Genomic DNA, 15,562 nt, shown 5'->3' with positions numbered 1-15,562 from the left:
GTCTCACCTCCCATGACATTAATCCAATTAAGGCCACCTAAATAGGGTAGGTCCATAATAGTTGGGCCGGATACCTTACCGTCATCGTTAGGGACAAAGTTAAGGTGTTTGACCGCTATGTGTGTTACTAGGCCACCAAAATAAATGGGTACCCTAGACCTACCCGCCTCGGCCGCATTGGCCACCCGTTGGAAGTGATTGGCCATTTTGTGGACTATGTTGAGCTTTTCGCTCATAGGGATCATGTATGACCCTAGCAATTCAAGCTCATCCCGCCTAATATTGGCGGGTTCATGCCTTTCAAAAATGGTAAGGCCAACAAACCGTTGCCAAAACTTTGGCACGGGATGTTGTATCCAAGTGCCCTTGGCATGTTGGAGGTTCAAATTAGGATCCCCCGTAAGGGATTGATAGACAGCGGCAATGTTGTCTTGGGGAGGTTCAATTGGCCTATCCGATTTTAACTCAAAAATTTTACCAAATTCTTTCAATGTCAATCTAACATCATTATTGAGTAATCTAAATTGGACATGAGAAATTAAAGCATTAGATTTTATGACATTAAAACTAGAAACGAATTATAAGGTTAAGTAATCATAAGTATCGTAATGCATGTTAAAGAAACCACTCATGCCAACTCCCTTGAACAACTTTTCTACATGCTTATCAATTCCTAATCTAATAAGGGTGGGGTGATGAACAAAACGAGTAGGAATTACCTGCCTCGAAGTGAGGTTGATCATCCTTTGTTTTTGCTCTTGGGTGGTGATGACCACCCTCTCCCATCCCAGAACTTGCAAATCCGGGTCAATTCTGGCCTCTTGTTGCCTTGAGCTTTCCCCCCTCACAGTTCTTGATCTCTTGAGAGCCATCTGTGATTAGGAAAGATAGGAATTGAAGACTTTCTCTCTCTTAGGGTTTAGAGAAAATTGAGAGAAAGTGGTAGAAATTAGGTGTAGATTGTAGAAAAAGATGAAAGGATTAAAAATATGCAAAAAAATTTGAGTTTTGATGGAAGGATTGGAGAAGATCTTGAAAACAAGTGAGTTTGAAGGTGAAAAAATGGAGTTTTTAGAGAGAGAAAGTAATGGAGAAGAAGATGAAATAAGAAGAAAGTGAGGAAAGAAAGAAGAGGAAAAGAATTAAAAGGTCGGCCAAAATAAGGCGCGCCCGATCGGGCAAGCCTCGCTCGATCGGGCGAATTATGCTGATTTCCAAAAGCTCGGTTGCGCGCCCGATCGGGCGAGCTCTGCCCGATCGGGCGCGAATACGAACTAAATTTTCGCCCTTTCACTCGCCCGGTCGGGCGAGCTTCGCCCGACATTTCTTTTCCTTCACTCGATTTGCGTCGGGCTAATTTAGCTCCGATTTCCAACTTTACTTGCGCGCCCAATCGGGCGAAATTAAAGCTGAAATTTTCCCTGCTTGCGCGCCCGATCGGGCGAAGCTTGCCTGATCGAGCCCGTGCCCAGTCAGATGTCCTTAGCTTTTCTTCGATTTCTCTTCGTCTTTAAAATTTTTTTCTAAGTCTCTTGACCTCTCAAACCTATACCTGTACAAAAACACTTATAAATGGTAAAATTTCACTCTCCTCGCCTCTCTAAAATAAAAATAAAAATAAAGAAAAAGGAAAACTAGTCTAGAAAGCAAGAAATACGGGTTGCCTCCCGCAAAGCGCTGGTTTATCAAGGTCCCGCACGACCTTCTTACCAAGTACAATAACTAGGACCCTTGGCCTAACGCTTGATCGGGTGGTTTCTCACCCGGTCTAGCGGTGTTTAGGCTGCGATGCGGCTTCCTGACATACCCTGTGGGATGCCAAATCACCTTATCTGGTGGATCCTCCTTAACTTGGAATGGGGGATCTTCAATGCTACGCACCAAAGATCCTTCTTTGATCAAGGATTGCTTCAAATTGTCATTGCATTAAACACTTGCAACTCGATCTGGCGGGATACCTACCGTAGGCTCAATTTGCACAACTTGCTCGATCGGTTCCACCTTTTCATCTTCGAAACCAAGACCAACGGTGTAAAGTGCTCTTTCTATTGCATTGACTTCCTTCTGCCATTTGTCTATCTCATCTGAAAGGGATGCAACACAAGATACCGCCTCCAAGGGATCTTTTTCAAGAGCTTGTGGCTTGTTAGAATAATTTTCAACCACATTAACACTGAAACATTTCTCCTCAGTCATGGAGCTTTTAGGGGCATTATTCAGATTAAAAACAACTTTATCATCCCTTAATGATAATGTTGACTTACCACTTCTTACATCTATGACTGCTCCTGCAGTGTTAAGGAATGGTCTACCCAAAATAATTGGGGTTTGCATATCCTCAGCCATATCAAGAACAACAAAATCTACAGGTATATAAAATTTACCTACTCTAACGGGGACATCCTCTAAAACACCTAAGGGGTATTTGAAAGAACGGTCGGCCATTTGTAGAGTTATATTGGTAGCTTTTAATTTACCCATATTCAACTTAGAACACACAGATAATGGCATGACGCTAACACTTGCACCCAAATCACATAATGCATTATTAATCAAGAGATTGTCAATATGACAAGGGATAAAAAAACTACCCAGATCTTTTAATTTAGGTGGAGACTTATTTTGAAGTACGGCACTACACTCCGCAGTGAAAGCTACTGTCTCTACCTCACTAATAGACCTTTTCCTCGTCAATATTTCTTTCATAAATTTTGCATACGAGGGGATTTGTGTGATTAATTCAGTGAAGGGAACTGTTACCTTCAAATCTTTTACCCCTTCCAGGAACTTACCAAACTGCTTATCCAAGTTTGCCTTCAATTGACGATTGGGGAATGGGAGTTTGATAATTGGCTTTGGGGCATTATTGCCCTTATCTGGAGTAGCCACCTTCTCTGGAGTCGTACCCTGCAATGTAGAATTAGATATGTTAGTACTATCCTTTAGCCCTGCAGGGCTATCAACTACATTGTTTGGTTTAACGGAATCAAGGTTAGCATTATTTAATAAAACAGGTTCATCAACTCTGGGCATAGGGGGCCCTTCATAGTTTGAACCACTCCTTAGAGTAATTGCAAATGCTTGATCCGTAGGCCGGGTCGGCTGTGCCGGCAGAGCTCCCTGTTGGCGGGCTTGTAGAGTAGCGGAAAGTTGCGCAATTTGATTGTCTACAATTTTATTATGTGCTAGAATTTGATCAATTGTCGCATCTCTACTCTCCATGTGCTTTTGCATATTAACCAACATTGCTCTAATTTCCACCAGAGAAGGGTCAGAAGATGAGGAGGGTTGTTGTGGTTGGTTCTTCTGACTAGCATTGGGGTGGTAATATTTCTGCTGCTGTTGTTGTGGCGCCTGTGGTTCTTGTGGTGGTGGATTATGAACATTAGTACTCCGGTAGGAAAGGTACGGATGATTCCGATACCCAGGATTGTAGGTGTTGGAGTATGGGTTATTCTGCCTATAAGCTTGAAAGGTATTAACTTGCTCCACGAAACTCCTGCAATCTTGCTCCCAATGACCTACAATACCACAATTTTCACAGAAAGCCTCGTTAGAATTATTATTAATTGTAGAAACATTAGCTACATTAGCAGTGCTCAGATTATTTAATTTTTGGCAAATAGAGGTCATTTGAGCTTGCAAAAAGGATACAGAGTCAACAATATGTTTCCCTTTGTTCACAAATCCACTAGGATTCCCATATTGGGAATTGCGTATCGCCATATCTTCAATAACCTGACCTGCATCTTCAACATCAAGATTCATAAATCTCCCACTAGCTGCGGAATCTAAAATTATTCGAGAAGAATTTCCAAGGCCATTATAAAAGGCTTGGATTAACTGCCATTGTGCTAAATTATGGTGGGGGCAGTCTCTTTGTAAATCCTTGAACCTCTCCCAAGCCTCATATAAAGATTCATCGGCTTCTTGGGCAAAGTTCTGAATCGCACTCCGTAGTACGACTGTTCTCTCTGCAGGATAATACTTGTTATAGAAATTCAAAACAAGAGTTTCCCAGTCAGTTATACCAAGTGTAGTTCTATTTAAGCCATTAAACCACAATTTAGCTTTTCCAGTTAAAGAGAAAGGAAAGAGAATCTCCCTGATTTGGTCTTGAGTGACCCCGGCTTGCCTGATGGTATTGCAATATTGACAATAGTTGGCAATGTGAAGCTTTGGGTCTTCACCCTTGGCTCCACTAAATTGCTTCCTCTATATCATCGTTATAAACTGAGGCTTAATTTCGAATTGAACCCCATCAAGAGCCGGAGTAGGGGTGAGATGTGGAAAATCTGTAAGCTTGGGTTGTGAGTAATCACTAAGCTTCTTTGGAGCCGTCATCTCTGATTCTGCGTCTGATGATGTCTCTGAATCGCTAGAACCAGTCGGAGGATCGCGGTGATTATTGTTATTATCACCAGAATCCGCCAGGATTTGCTTGTAGAGATTTTTCTGTCTATGGAAGGAACGTTCGATCTCAGGATTGAATGGGATGTACCCTGATCTGGAACACCTGGGCATAAACAAAAACTAGAAGCAAATGTGAGATTTGCCTTAGAGTACTAACGCTCTCTGAGACAAAAGGAAAATAATCTAGACTACAAAAACAATCAGAAATAAAAAATAAAACCGTTTCCCCGGCAACGGCGCCAAATTTTGACAGGGTAAAGTCGTATCCCCAAATCAAAAGTAATACCTAAATCCTCTAACTAATGTAGATAGGGAAGTAGGGTCGAATCCACAGAGAAACGGATCTTTATATTCCTAATTAACTAATATGATCTAGATTATTAGGTAACCAATTATGTAAATTTGAATAATAAACTAAGCTATGGAGATCAAGAACAGGGAGAAAATAATATATAAAAGGATCTAGGGCACAGGTTCACCAATAAATAATATTCCAGGGTAGAGTATAATAATCATTCATCAATGCATATATTAATCAGATTATAAAGGGCTTTCGCTACGTATTATAATCACACAATTAATTTACCGGTATTAAATCTCATCTTTCGAATCTCGACCTAACCATTTATAAATTAACCTGCCTATTGAAACTAGACCTAAACATCAATTCTCATCTGTCGAATCTCGAATCAATATTGTTAAACTCATGCATAAAAGATCTGCGCAAATCTAGTCACAGAGCATTAAATCAATCAATAGGAAATTAATCTAGCATTGACAATTAACAACCATAAATTACCCCTTCATATTATTCATGGTTCCCCATAAACCCTAGAAAGAAAACTACTCACACATAGTAAAAACTAAACTAATCAAAGCAATAAAACAAGTTATGATGAAAGGAGTAAGATAAACAACTAAGATTAAGAGAAGAGAAGTAGTTACCAAACTAATATGTATTAATGGAAATAATTAAGAACAAGAGTTGAGAGAAAAGTTAAGAGAGAGAAAATTCCTAAGTAGAGAGAGAAAGTCTAAGAAAGAAGGTAATCCAAAATTACGTACAAATCTCCTACTTAAACGTTCCCTAAAACAAAAATTAAAACTAAACTAATCAGGTCCTATAAAACGCGCGCCCGATCGGGCGAAGGGCCGCCCGATCGGGCCCGCCTTTTTCTTTGCACTCCTTCTCAGCAGCATCGCCCGATCGTGCTAGACGCTCGCACGATCGGGCGCGCTATCAGCCACGCACAACACTAAGCATGCCGCGCCCGATCGTGCTAATGCTTGCCCGATCGGGCCCTTGCTTCACTTTGAGGCTCGGATTTCGATTGGGCTTGATTTCTCGGCCCAATCCAGATTTCCTCTTCGGGTCTTGAATACTCGGTCCAAATACCTCGGAATCCCAATTACTGAGCCCATAATCACCGGCTCGATGACTCTAACCGGCCTTGGGCTTCAAAGATGGTCGTATTTCTCCAATGCTCGTGATTGCTCGAAAATAACTCGGGAAAAATACTCCAAAAGCATAAATCCCTGCAAAAGTCAACCACATCTACGAAAACACTATAAAGCACCAATTAGTAATAAAAGTGGCTCTAAAGAGCCAAAAACACTACTAATTATGACCAAGGGACGGGGGTAAAATACTATATAAAATAGACACATCACTCATAACCTAGTAACCCCAAGTAACCCCTAACCGACCTACCTAGTAACCCCTGACCTACCTGGTAGTAACCCCTGACCAACCTACTAACCCCTAGTAGCCCCCAACCTAGTAACCATTTACCCACACCCAAACCCACCGTAAGCACCACCAACACCAATCTTTCTCAACTGCCGTCCTCAAAACCTTAAACTCCACCACACCACCTCCCGTACCACTAACAACCACGTCTAGATCAAAACCATAAATAAATTAAAATTATTAAAAAAAATCGAACAGATATCACAAAAGTAATATTGTCTTCGAATGTCACTTGAAATATGGCTAAAAAAGCCAAATTCAGCAATAAAAAGTCTAGATCTAGAGTTTTCATGGCTGAATTTAGCCTTTAAACCTCTAGCTTGTTTTTCGGCGACGGATTACGAGGAGCTTCCTTACCCCCTACCACCGTTGCTTCATTTAACTTGTTTATTTTGAGTGGGATAACTAGAGAAGATGAAAATAGGAGAGAGAAAGAGGAGAGATAGAAGAAAGTTCGGGAAAGGAGTGTGTTTAGGTGGGAAGAAGAAAACAAGAAAGAGAATAGGTGATAGAGAAAAGAGAGAAAAAAAATTAAAAAAAAAATTATATTGCGGTTGGCCGTATAATTAAAAAAAATTATATTGTGGCTGGCCGTATGGTGCGGCCAGCCGCATATGAATCTTTGTGATTACGTGAGGCTAGGTAAGTAAGTTTCTACATTTTGTGGGAACTCAAAATTCTTAGGAAGTTCCACTTTCCCTAAATCACCAAATTTTTGTCAACCAAACAACACACCAAATTTACAATTCCTAAAAAGTCTCACATTTCATTTTTATTTTTTTATTTTTATTTTTTTTTATATATTTTTTTTTATGTCAACCAAACAAGCCTTTATTTTTATGAATGAATCATATCTTAAGTCTTTATCGGAATAAAACTTGGCTAATAGTGCTACTTGATATAAAAGTTGTATATTTGTACCAAGTATATTGTCATAATTAATTCATTCTTTAGAAGTGGTTTTAGCAAATGAGATCATTAATTAAAATAAAGTTTTATCCATTAAAAAGAAACGAACTTTATAACCAATCTTACGTAGCTATTGGATGGTAATTTGGAAATAAAAATATAATTCATCCCAATGCATAAATGTAATTAAAATAGTGAACAACCATAGATGTAAAAAACTATAAATCAACCAAAGAAGTTAATGCCGAGGAAAGGAGTGAGATTTCAGTGAGAACCCAATAAATGATTAAGTGGGAGTAGAATCCGTTGGCTCTATTGATGATGATCCCATGCCTTTTGAAATCAATCAAATGCAGCCTATGCTCACACCCACTACCTTCATTTTTTCGTCCAAGCCAAAGAAATATGGAACGTTGCATATGCCAAAAATGAAGGTCCAAAAAGTTAAGAATCACCCTAGGTATTATTTTTGCAGGTCCAAGAAGCGCAAAGCCGCAAAGGAATTACAGAGCCAGCATTGATGACCTAAATTCAAGCATTCATGAAGGAAATGATCAACCCCCTTATATGTACTTGTTAGCAGGTCATGAGCTATGTACCACTCCTCCCATATTATAATTACTTGTGTAAGGGTGGTTAGTGTCTCTCATAAGTATAATTGGATTTTCTCTTTTGTAAAAGAAAAAAAAAAACCATCCAATTTTAGGCATGTCCAAGCTATGTACAAGTCCAACATCTAGCTAGATCAAAATCATTGGACCATATATCGAATTCATCCTTTTTGATGGATTGAAGACCAAATTGGAATTTCTTCGACCCACGTGCATGAGTCTAGACCTAATTTTTAAGACCCATATAAATTTGATATTAGTCAATTCTAGTTCGACTTTGGACCAATTTAGACAAGTATCGTGAAATTAAACCCTTAATATATTTATTTACCGTGTTTCTTTATCAAACTTGCTAGTAGTATTTTATTATTTCATACGAAGTATACCGAAAGCACATTATAAAATTCAATTATGTATCTTATATGAATATTTGAGAATCAAGGTTGGCCTAGTGGTTAGAGACCATCCTTTCAATCTTTTGAAAGAGGACTTTGGTTCTCACCCCAAGCAACTAGAATTCCCAATTTATCCCCTTACTTGCAAGAGAATTCTCTTTAGTCTTTACCAAAAAAAATAAAAATAAATTAGTACCCATCTAACCTATGTATTTGGTATTCCACATAACTTTTTTTTTTTTGAATAATGGTATTCCACATAACTTTGAGCACTTAGGATCCTCATAATCAAAATATATTACTCATAATCACTTATTCCCTTTTTTTTTTTTTTTTTTTGGTGTGTACATAGTCATAAAGGCGGGTGACAAATTGATGACACTAACGAGAATCAACACCAAGATCCTTTGATACCAATTCCTTCTACATGATCTTTTGGATTGGTACATTATTAAGTGCGCTTCTCATGTTACATTATTAACCATTGTTTTAGAACGAGTGTTGGGTGCATATCGTTCCCTAAACACCCAAGCACACAATTCAAACATGAATCGCAAAATCAATGACGCTCGGTATTACCGGATATAAGACGGAGACCCTACTTAGCCGAAACCCATCAAGCCTTCTAGTTAACTTCCACTTGGTGAGCTAAAATTAAGTTTGGTTCATTTTTCTTTTTTGAAACAGAAGTTCCCATCGTTTCAATTCAGTAATTCCAAAAAAATTTCGCTTGAAATTGTTACACCCTACTTCAGTATTTGCTCTGTATTATCTTTGCTTCATCGAAGTTCATTCTGAGTTCTCCATTGAAGCAGCTTCTGAGGTAAGATGTTTTCTTTTGTAAACCCATTTTTTTGAATCGAATATCAATTTCGCAACCTAGTGTTTATTGTTAATTTCATTGTCAGTATATTCAATTTAGGGTTCTTCTTAGATTATTGAACTTTTACTTATAATTACTGAAGTTATGAGATATCATAATTCATAAAGGTTGATTTTTTTTTTTTTTTTGATGTTTTTAAGCTAGATGAATTTTATGTGAATATTGGAGCCTAATTTGATAATTGAATCAAAATTTGTTGCTAATATGGTTCTGGGTTTTGTTTACAAATCTTCAATGTTAAGATGAAAGTATGATATTGTACCTTTTCTCCTAACCCCCGGCGAACCGCCCTTCTTGCCTTAGCTCAGGGATTTGCCTGCTTATTGTGTGATTCATCCACTAGTGTTTAGTAGGTAAATCTTGCATTGTTGTTATTGTAAAGACTCCTGAGAAAAATAAATAAATGGCTGCGATGAATTGCATTGGAATTGGTTGTCGAGTATTGCGATTCCTGATATTCATTGTTGTTAGAGCTTTCCTGTAGATTATGGGCTTCTTTCCATTAGTTGTCAGTTTGCGTAGCTCGTGCCCTTGCGCTAATTTTTTTAGCCAAGGAGTTGATAATTAACTATGCGAACGAATTACTTAGTGTAGGGTAGCAAGAACTGTAAATGTCTTGGCTCATCTATAATCATATTTTGGAGTAGCAGGATATGTCTGTCGTAAGTAGAGTGACATATAGCCTGTAAATAATTTTTTGTCTAGGAGTAGTAATGTGGATTAGTGAGCAATCAGCTTGCTTCATCCCTTGTATTCTTTGGGAAAATGATATGATAGTATAGCTAATTTTAGTTAGTATCAGCTAAAAGCTTGTGGATGTGATAATATTGAACCAAAATTGAATATTGAACAAAAATCACTGGAGTCTTGTGGTGGCCTCTGATCCTCTATCTAGCAAAACTTCTAGCTTCAAAGCACAATTAGGAAGGATTCAAAATCTGGGGTTGATATGTAATATGTTACATGTCACATGACAATTCTTGAGTTGCTATGTTTTTGTGCATTTTAAGCATTATTTGACACTATATTATTCAGTCTTCTGCATAATTATGTGTCTAAGTCTCATGTCTTGTAGATATTTAGCTAGTCGGCTTTTTCTATTTTTAGAATGTTATTGAAGTTTCTTGCTCATTAGAGTTAGAGTACCATCATATGCTTCAAAAAAATTTCTCTCGACGTAATAACTATTTATGATTTCCTTATCAGATTACCGAAGTTGCTGGCATTTTTTCCTTCTCATGGAAGTGAGAGAGTCTGGATATTTATGTGTGCCCTTAACTCAGAAATATTAGAGAATGCTTCTTTTCTTCCATCCAATGTGTGTTAGGCAGTTGATCAGATGTCACCAGAACACTGCATATCTTGCTATTGCTTTTAAGTCAACCAGCCAGGCCTGTCTTCTTCCAGAAAGTGACAGAGAAATTGAGAGAGTTACTAAGATAATAAATGACCATCCATTTCCTGAGGCACCACTTCAGCCTACCCTCCTTCACCATATTCCACCTTCCAACCTTTCAGCTAGATTTGTGGAGAATGTTCTTGGCAGACTTTTTTCTGCCAATACTAATGGTGTCAAAGCCTTTGAGTTCTTCAAGTTCACCCTTCACTATTCCAACTTCTCTCCCACTCCAGATGCAATTGAGAAGACTCTGCACATTCTTACAAGAATGCGATATTTTGAAAAAGCATGGGAAGTGATGGAAGAGATTGTCAAAATAGATCCTTCCCTGCTGACACTCAAGTCAATGAGTATTGTTTTATCTAAAATTGCCAAGTTCCAGACTTATGAAGACACACTTGGTGCATTTGAGAGAATGGAAAAAAACATATTTGTTGGAAGAGAATTTGGAATTGACGAATTCAATGTGTTGCTTCGTGTATTTTGCTCCCAAAGACAGATGAAGGAAGCAAAATCTGTGTTTAGTAAAATGTATTCACGATTCCCATCAAACACTAAGACCATGAACATTTTGCTTTTGGGTTTCAAGGAATCTGGCGATATAACTTCAGTTGAATTATTCTACCATGAGATGGTGAAAAGAGGTTTCAAGCCTAATAACATCACATATAATATCCGAATTGATGCTTACTGCAAGAGATGTTGCTTTGATGATGGATTGAGACTTTTTCAAGATATGGAACGTACAAATTGCTCTCCAACTTTAGAAACAGTCACTACTTTGATTCATGGGGCAGGTGTTGCTAAAAATGTGACTCGGGCATGGGAGTTGTTCAATGAACTACCTACAAGAAAGTTATACCCTGATGTTGGGGCTTATAATGCAATGATTAGTGTTCTTGTGAAATGTAAACAGGTGGAATATGCCATTAACTTGATGAATGAAATGGAAGAGAAGCAAATTGCTCCTGATGGCATAACGTATCATACCTTGTTCCATGGCTTAATGAAGTCAAATGGCATCGAGGCTGTTAGAGGTCTCTACGAAAAAATGGTATTGTTAAACTTTATTCCTGAGACCCGTACTGTAGTGATGCTTATGAAATTCTTCTGTGGAAATCACCATCTAGATTTAGGCTTAAATTTGTGGAATTACTTGATGGAAAAGGGTTCTTGTCCTCATGACCATGCATTGGCTCTTTTGGTGACAAGTTTATGTTCGCACGGGCGGGTTCAAGAAGCTTTTGAGTGTGCCAAACAGATGTTAAACAGAGGAAGGCATATGGGAAAACCAGTTTTCCACATGTTAGAGAGGTTTTTGCGGGAAGCAGGTGAATTAGACAAACTGCAGAACCTTGATGAGATGATTAAGAAGTTGGGTAGTGTTTATCCCCCATCAAGGGGACATGCTCTTGGACTGTCTACTTCATTCTGTTGAGATACCTTTGTGTTACCCAAGTGATCTTCATGCTGTGTAGAATATCCCCCAAGAAAGAAATGTTTCAGAGGAGAAAATATTGTAATGAAATTGCAAATAACAATCTGATTGCTGCCTTAACTAAAAGATGAAATCATTCTTATTTGATTTTAAGGCTAAGAATGATGTTGATAACATCCATGCTGACATGGTTTTGAGGGTTATTGAAAAATAAGGGTAGGATATTATGGGCTAGGAGCTGCATGAGCTCAATACCAATCCTAATGGTGTTTGATTATGCCTATTCTTCAACCAGAAAGAATAGGAGTACAGGACTAAAGCATACGAGTTGGATTTATCAGCAGAGCAATTTTATGAGATACGAAAAAGTGTTGGGAAAGATTTTGTCTGTCAAATGCTGACAGAGAGGAGCTACTTCTGTTTTGATCAGTTGCGTGATGCTGCTGCAGAGTTCTGATTTCTGTTGTGGCTTTTGGTGCCATTAGTTGAGTGTGTCTGCTGCTGTCAACCTGTCGTTACAATGAGCCAGAGTTTGTTGTGTGTTATGCTCAAAACGCAAGCTTGACTACCTGCCTACCGCTTGATGTAATTGAGTGTTCTGGTTAATTTTTCTGCTGTGACCCTGTGACACTCAATGTGATGAACTCACATAACTATGTGAAATCCTAGGAGATTCTTTTTGGAAGGTGATCCTCTTGATTCAACAATGTAAGTTGGACTATTTCCCGTGTTGTCTGAGCCTTGTAGCTCTACCCATCAGTTACACTTTCCATTTTGTATCAGTATATAGTAGCATTCATAATGATTTCCTAAGAAAGGATGTTAGGTTGAAATATTTAAAACGGATGCATGATTATTCCAAGATAATGTTGCATACTCATGAAAAGTTATATATTACTACTCTGAGATGTTTAAAAATTGTCTCTTTCTTGTATTGAATTGTCCAAAATACCTTCTAGTTATACGGAGTCTGAAAAATAAATAATGGAGGTGACCTAAAAATTGATAAATTGTTATTGTTAATAAAAACACTTCTAACCTCTAACAAAAAAAAGAAAAAAGAAAAAAAAAAAAGGGGAAATTCTAAGAGAGCTACAGAACAGAGTATAATTTCAGTAATTTATATTGTCAATGATCATCTTGTGCATGGGTGATGAGTGTTTTGGTTGAGAATTTGATAACCCACAGAAATAGAATACAAACAAATATCCTTCTAAATTTGGATTAAAATAGGAATAAGGGGAGTTGTTGTAAAAGTGGGAAACGTGTGTTGGAGTAAAAAAAACCATCATCTAAAGATTGTGACATTTCACATAATCTTTCATGTTTCCTTTTCTGTCGGAATTCCTTATCTTATATACATACAAGTATATTACCACTTTGAATCAATTTATACCAATCCATAAATGGAGGGTAATGACACCAAATGCAGTGGAGAACAAAGGTAAAAGGGCTCCCCCTTTCTAATTTTTTTAATTGTTACTATTAGTACTGTATTTTTTTATATCTTATGCCAAACTTGCAATACCATGTAAAATCATTTTACTATTTGTTTGATTCTTCAATGTTGTAGGTTTGTAGTAGCATGTCCTTCAGTGTAAGATTTCCATTACAAAGACTGTAGCATATTTGCAGTGTAATCTTTTTATGCCCTTTATAGTTTATAGTGAGGTAACTGAGGTTTGGAGAATTGGATCTTAAAAAAAAACTTTTTATTTAGTTAAAAGGTAGTTGGTTGCTTATTTCATGTACTCTTTATGAGAAATTACTCACAAAATTCTATGATAAAATACATATTAGGTTGAAGGGTAAAGTTGCAATAATAACAGGGGGTGCAAAAGGTATAGGAGCCACTACAGCAAAATTCTTTGCCTTAAATGGGGCTTATGTAGTCGTGGCTGATGTACTCGATGAGCTAGGCATTGCCCTCGCCGATTCCATAGGAGGCCGCTACATACATTGTGATGTCTCTAAGGAAGCTGATGTAGAGTCAGCAGTGAAGCTAGCTTTGGCATGGAAGGGCCGTCTTGACATTATATTCAATAATGCAGGTAGGTACGTAATTGAATAGTTTCTAGCTAACATGTTCAAATTACTTGGAATTCTGGAGCATGTAAAACTTTTCTTCATCTGTTTTTTCTGCTTTCTAGTTTGAAAGTATATTTTAATTATTGCTCAAAGGGAGGTCATTTTTTTGGTTATTTAAGGTCTAGTTTAGTAATTTGTACCAAATAGCAGCTGTAGCTAAGAAGTAAATGGTTTTGTAAGTATAGTCACACAAACAGGCATTCTGTTCAAGTCAATATGGTTCGACTGTTTCAGCAATTGAGCATGTACTCATGTTTGATTAATTAGTTTTCGGTTCTTTTCAGATCGGTTTAGTCATACACGGGATAGCTCAATCTATATTAGTCATCTTAGTTTACTGGCCGGACTGGTTGTAATTAGGTTGATGGTCAGATACTATTTGAGTTAGAGTTGGGTAATTCTTGTCAAGTAATCAGGTTGGAGTTAGTTATTTTAGGTTTAGCATATAGCATTACAATTTAGCAATCAGTAAAATTCAGTTAATCACGATTGATTTACATATTGCTAAATTCTCTTCATCAAATACTCGATAAACATGCACTACCGTAATTTTCTTGTAGGCACATCTGGCGCAGATGGGAGCATCACCAATGTCAACATGGATGAAGTAAAAAACATTGTTGCAGTTAACTTGTATGGTGTAGTACATGGGATCAAGCATGCAGCCCGTGCCATGATCGAGGGTAAAATAGGCGGTTCCATCATATGTACCTCTAGCTCAGCAGCAATCATGGGAGGCTTAGCCTCACATGCCTACACAATGTCAAAAGGTGCAATCCAGAGCCTGATCAAGAGTGCAGCATGTGAACTTGGAGGACATGGTATCCGAGTGAACTGCATTTCTCCTCATGGGGTTCCTACCGATATGCTCATTAGCGGTTATCGGAGGTTCCTTGGTGACATTGATGCGGAGGAAGTTTCCAAAATAAGTGCTAAAAGTTGTAGTCTACTGACAGGAAGGGGTGGGAAAACCCAGGACATTGCTGCAGCTGCTGTTTTCCTCGCTTCTGATGAATCTGAATTCATTACTGGACATAATCTCGTGATTGATGGGGGTTACACTGAAGCAAGCACTACTATGGTTCACATGTACCAAGACCCAAAATCGGTCTAGTAAATTGTACTATCCTATCCCCTTTTGTTCGGTATAACCAGTATAGTATTGTATGGCGTATAGTAAGCTGCAGAAAAAAGCATGTATTCCAGTTGTAACTGATACGAAATTATAACTTCTGGTTAAGCTAATTCAAAGCTAATAATAGCAAAAGAAGTAATTTGTATCATATATTCATATGCATGCCACTTCTTTTTTGTATAAAGTAGCAATTACTCAAGTTTTTGCTTCAATGCTCTCTACAAATGCAATAATTGAGGATTATTTCATGAACCTGTTCTATTTGCTCCCCGTAAATATAGAAGGGGAAAAAGGTTGAGATGTAGCGTAGTTGCATCGCTCCCTACTTCATATATACCTCTAAATGGGACTCAATTGAGAGATTTCCCTTATCTCTCCCCAAATGAGTCCCCTAAAAATTCATTTTGTTTTTTTTCATGAAAATATTTCATTGGTTTTCATGATTTGATCATAAATTTCTTACCTATTCTATATCTAATTATGCAAGTTTGGTTACAAAGATTTAATATGAATGATTAAAATTGAAAATAATTAAATTATT

The 15,562-nt window shown here is 37.7% G+C and overlaps 2 protein-coding genes and 1 non-coding gene across 3 annotated transcripts; all 3 read left to right on the top strand.

Annotated features, from left to right (window-relative positions):
* Nucleotides 1-3,856: 3,856 nt before the first annotated feature.
* On the top strand, nt 3,857-3,963 carry LOC145556927 (small nucleolar RNA R71). Its single transcript, XR_014092019.1, has one exon. It is a non-coding gene; the product is annotated as a small nucleolar RNA R71 (small nucleolar RNA).
* A 4,621-nt stretch (nt 3,964-8,584) lies between these two features.
* On the top strand, nt 8,585-11,825 carry LOC145642011 (pentatricopeptide repeat-containing protein At3g61360-like). Its single transcript, XM_081693059.1, has 2 exons — nt 8,585-8,901; nt 10,168-11,825. Exon 2 carries the CDS (start codon nt 10,257-10,259, stop codon nt 11,796-11,798), a length of 1,542 nt encoding a protein of 513 aa, XP_081549185.1. The 5' UTR covers nt 8,585-8,901; nt 10,168-10,256; the 3' UTR covers nt 11,799-11,825.
* Nucleotides 11,826-12,375: 550 nt separating this feature from the next.
* Nucleotides 12,376-15,179, top strand: LOC145642012 (short-chain dehydrogenase reductase ATA1-like). Its single transcript, XM_081693061.1, has 3 exons — nt 12,376-12,506; nt 13,599-13,849; nt 14,447-15,179. Coding segments are annotated over exons 1-3 (807 nt in total). The 5' UTR covers nt 12,376-12,504; the 3' UTR covers nt 15,001-15,179.
* Nucleotides 15,180-15,562: the final 383 nt, after the last annotated feature.

This window comes from Chenopodium album, chromosome 8 (assembly GCF_948465745.1).
Source record: "Chenopodium album chromosome 8, dcCheAlbu1.1, whole genome shotgun sequence".
NCBI lineage: Eukaryota > Viridiplantae > Streptophyta > Magnoliopsida > Caryophyllales > Amaranthaceae > Chenopodium > Chenopodium album.
The sequence above is the reverse complement of the archived record's forward strand: the minus strand, read 5'-3'. Positions and strand labels throughout refer to the sequence as shown.

What these genes read in the sequence shown, in the direction of transcription:
- LOC145642012 (XM_081693061.1), top strand. An exon ending in CATTATATTCAATAATGCAG is followed by an intron (nt 13,850 to 14,446) that starts GTAGGTACGTAA and finishes ATTTTCTTGTAG; the next exon opens with GCACATCTGGCGCAGATGGG.
- LOC145642011 (XM_081693059.1), top strand. Translation starts at nt 10,257, where the DNA reads ATGCTTCTTTTCTTCCATCCAATGTGTGTTAGGCAGTTGATCAGATGT.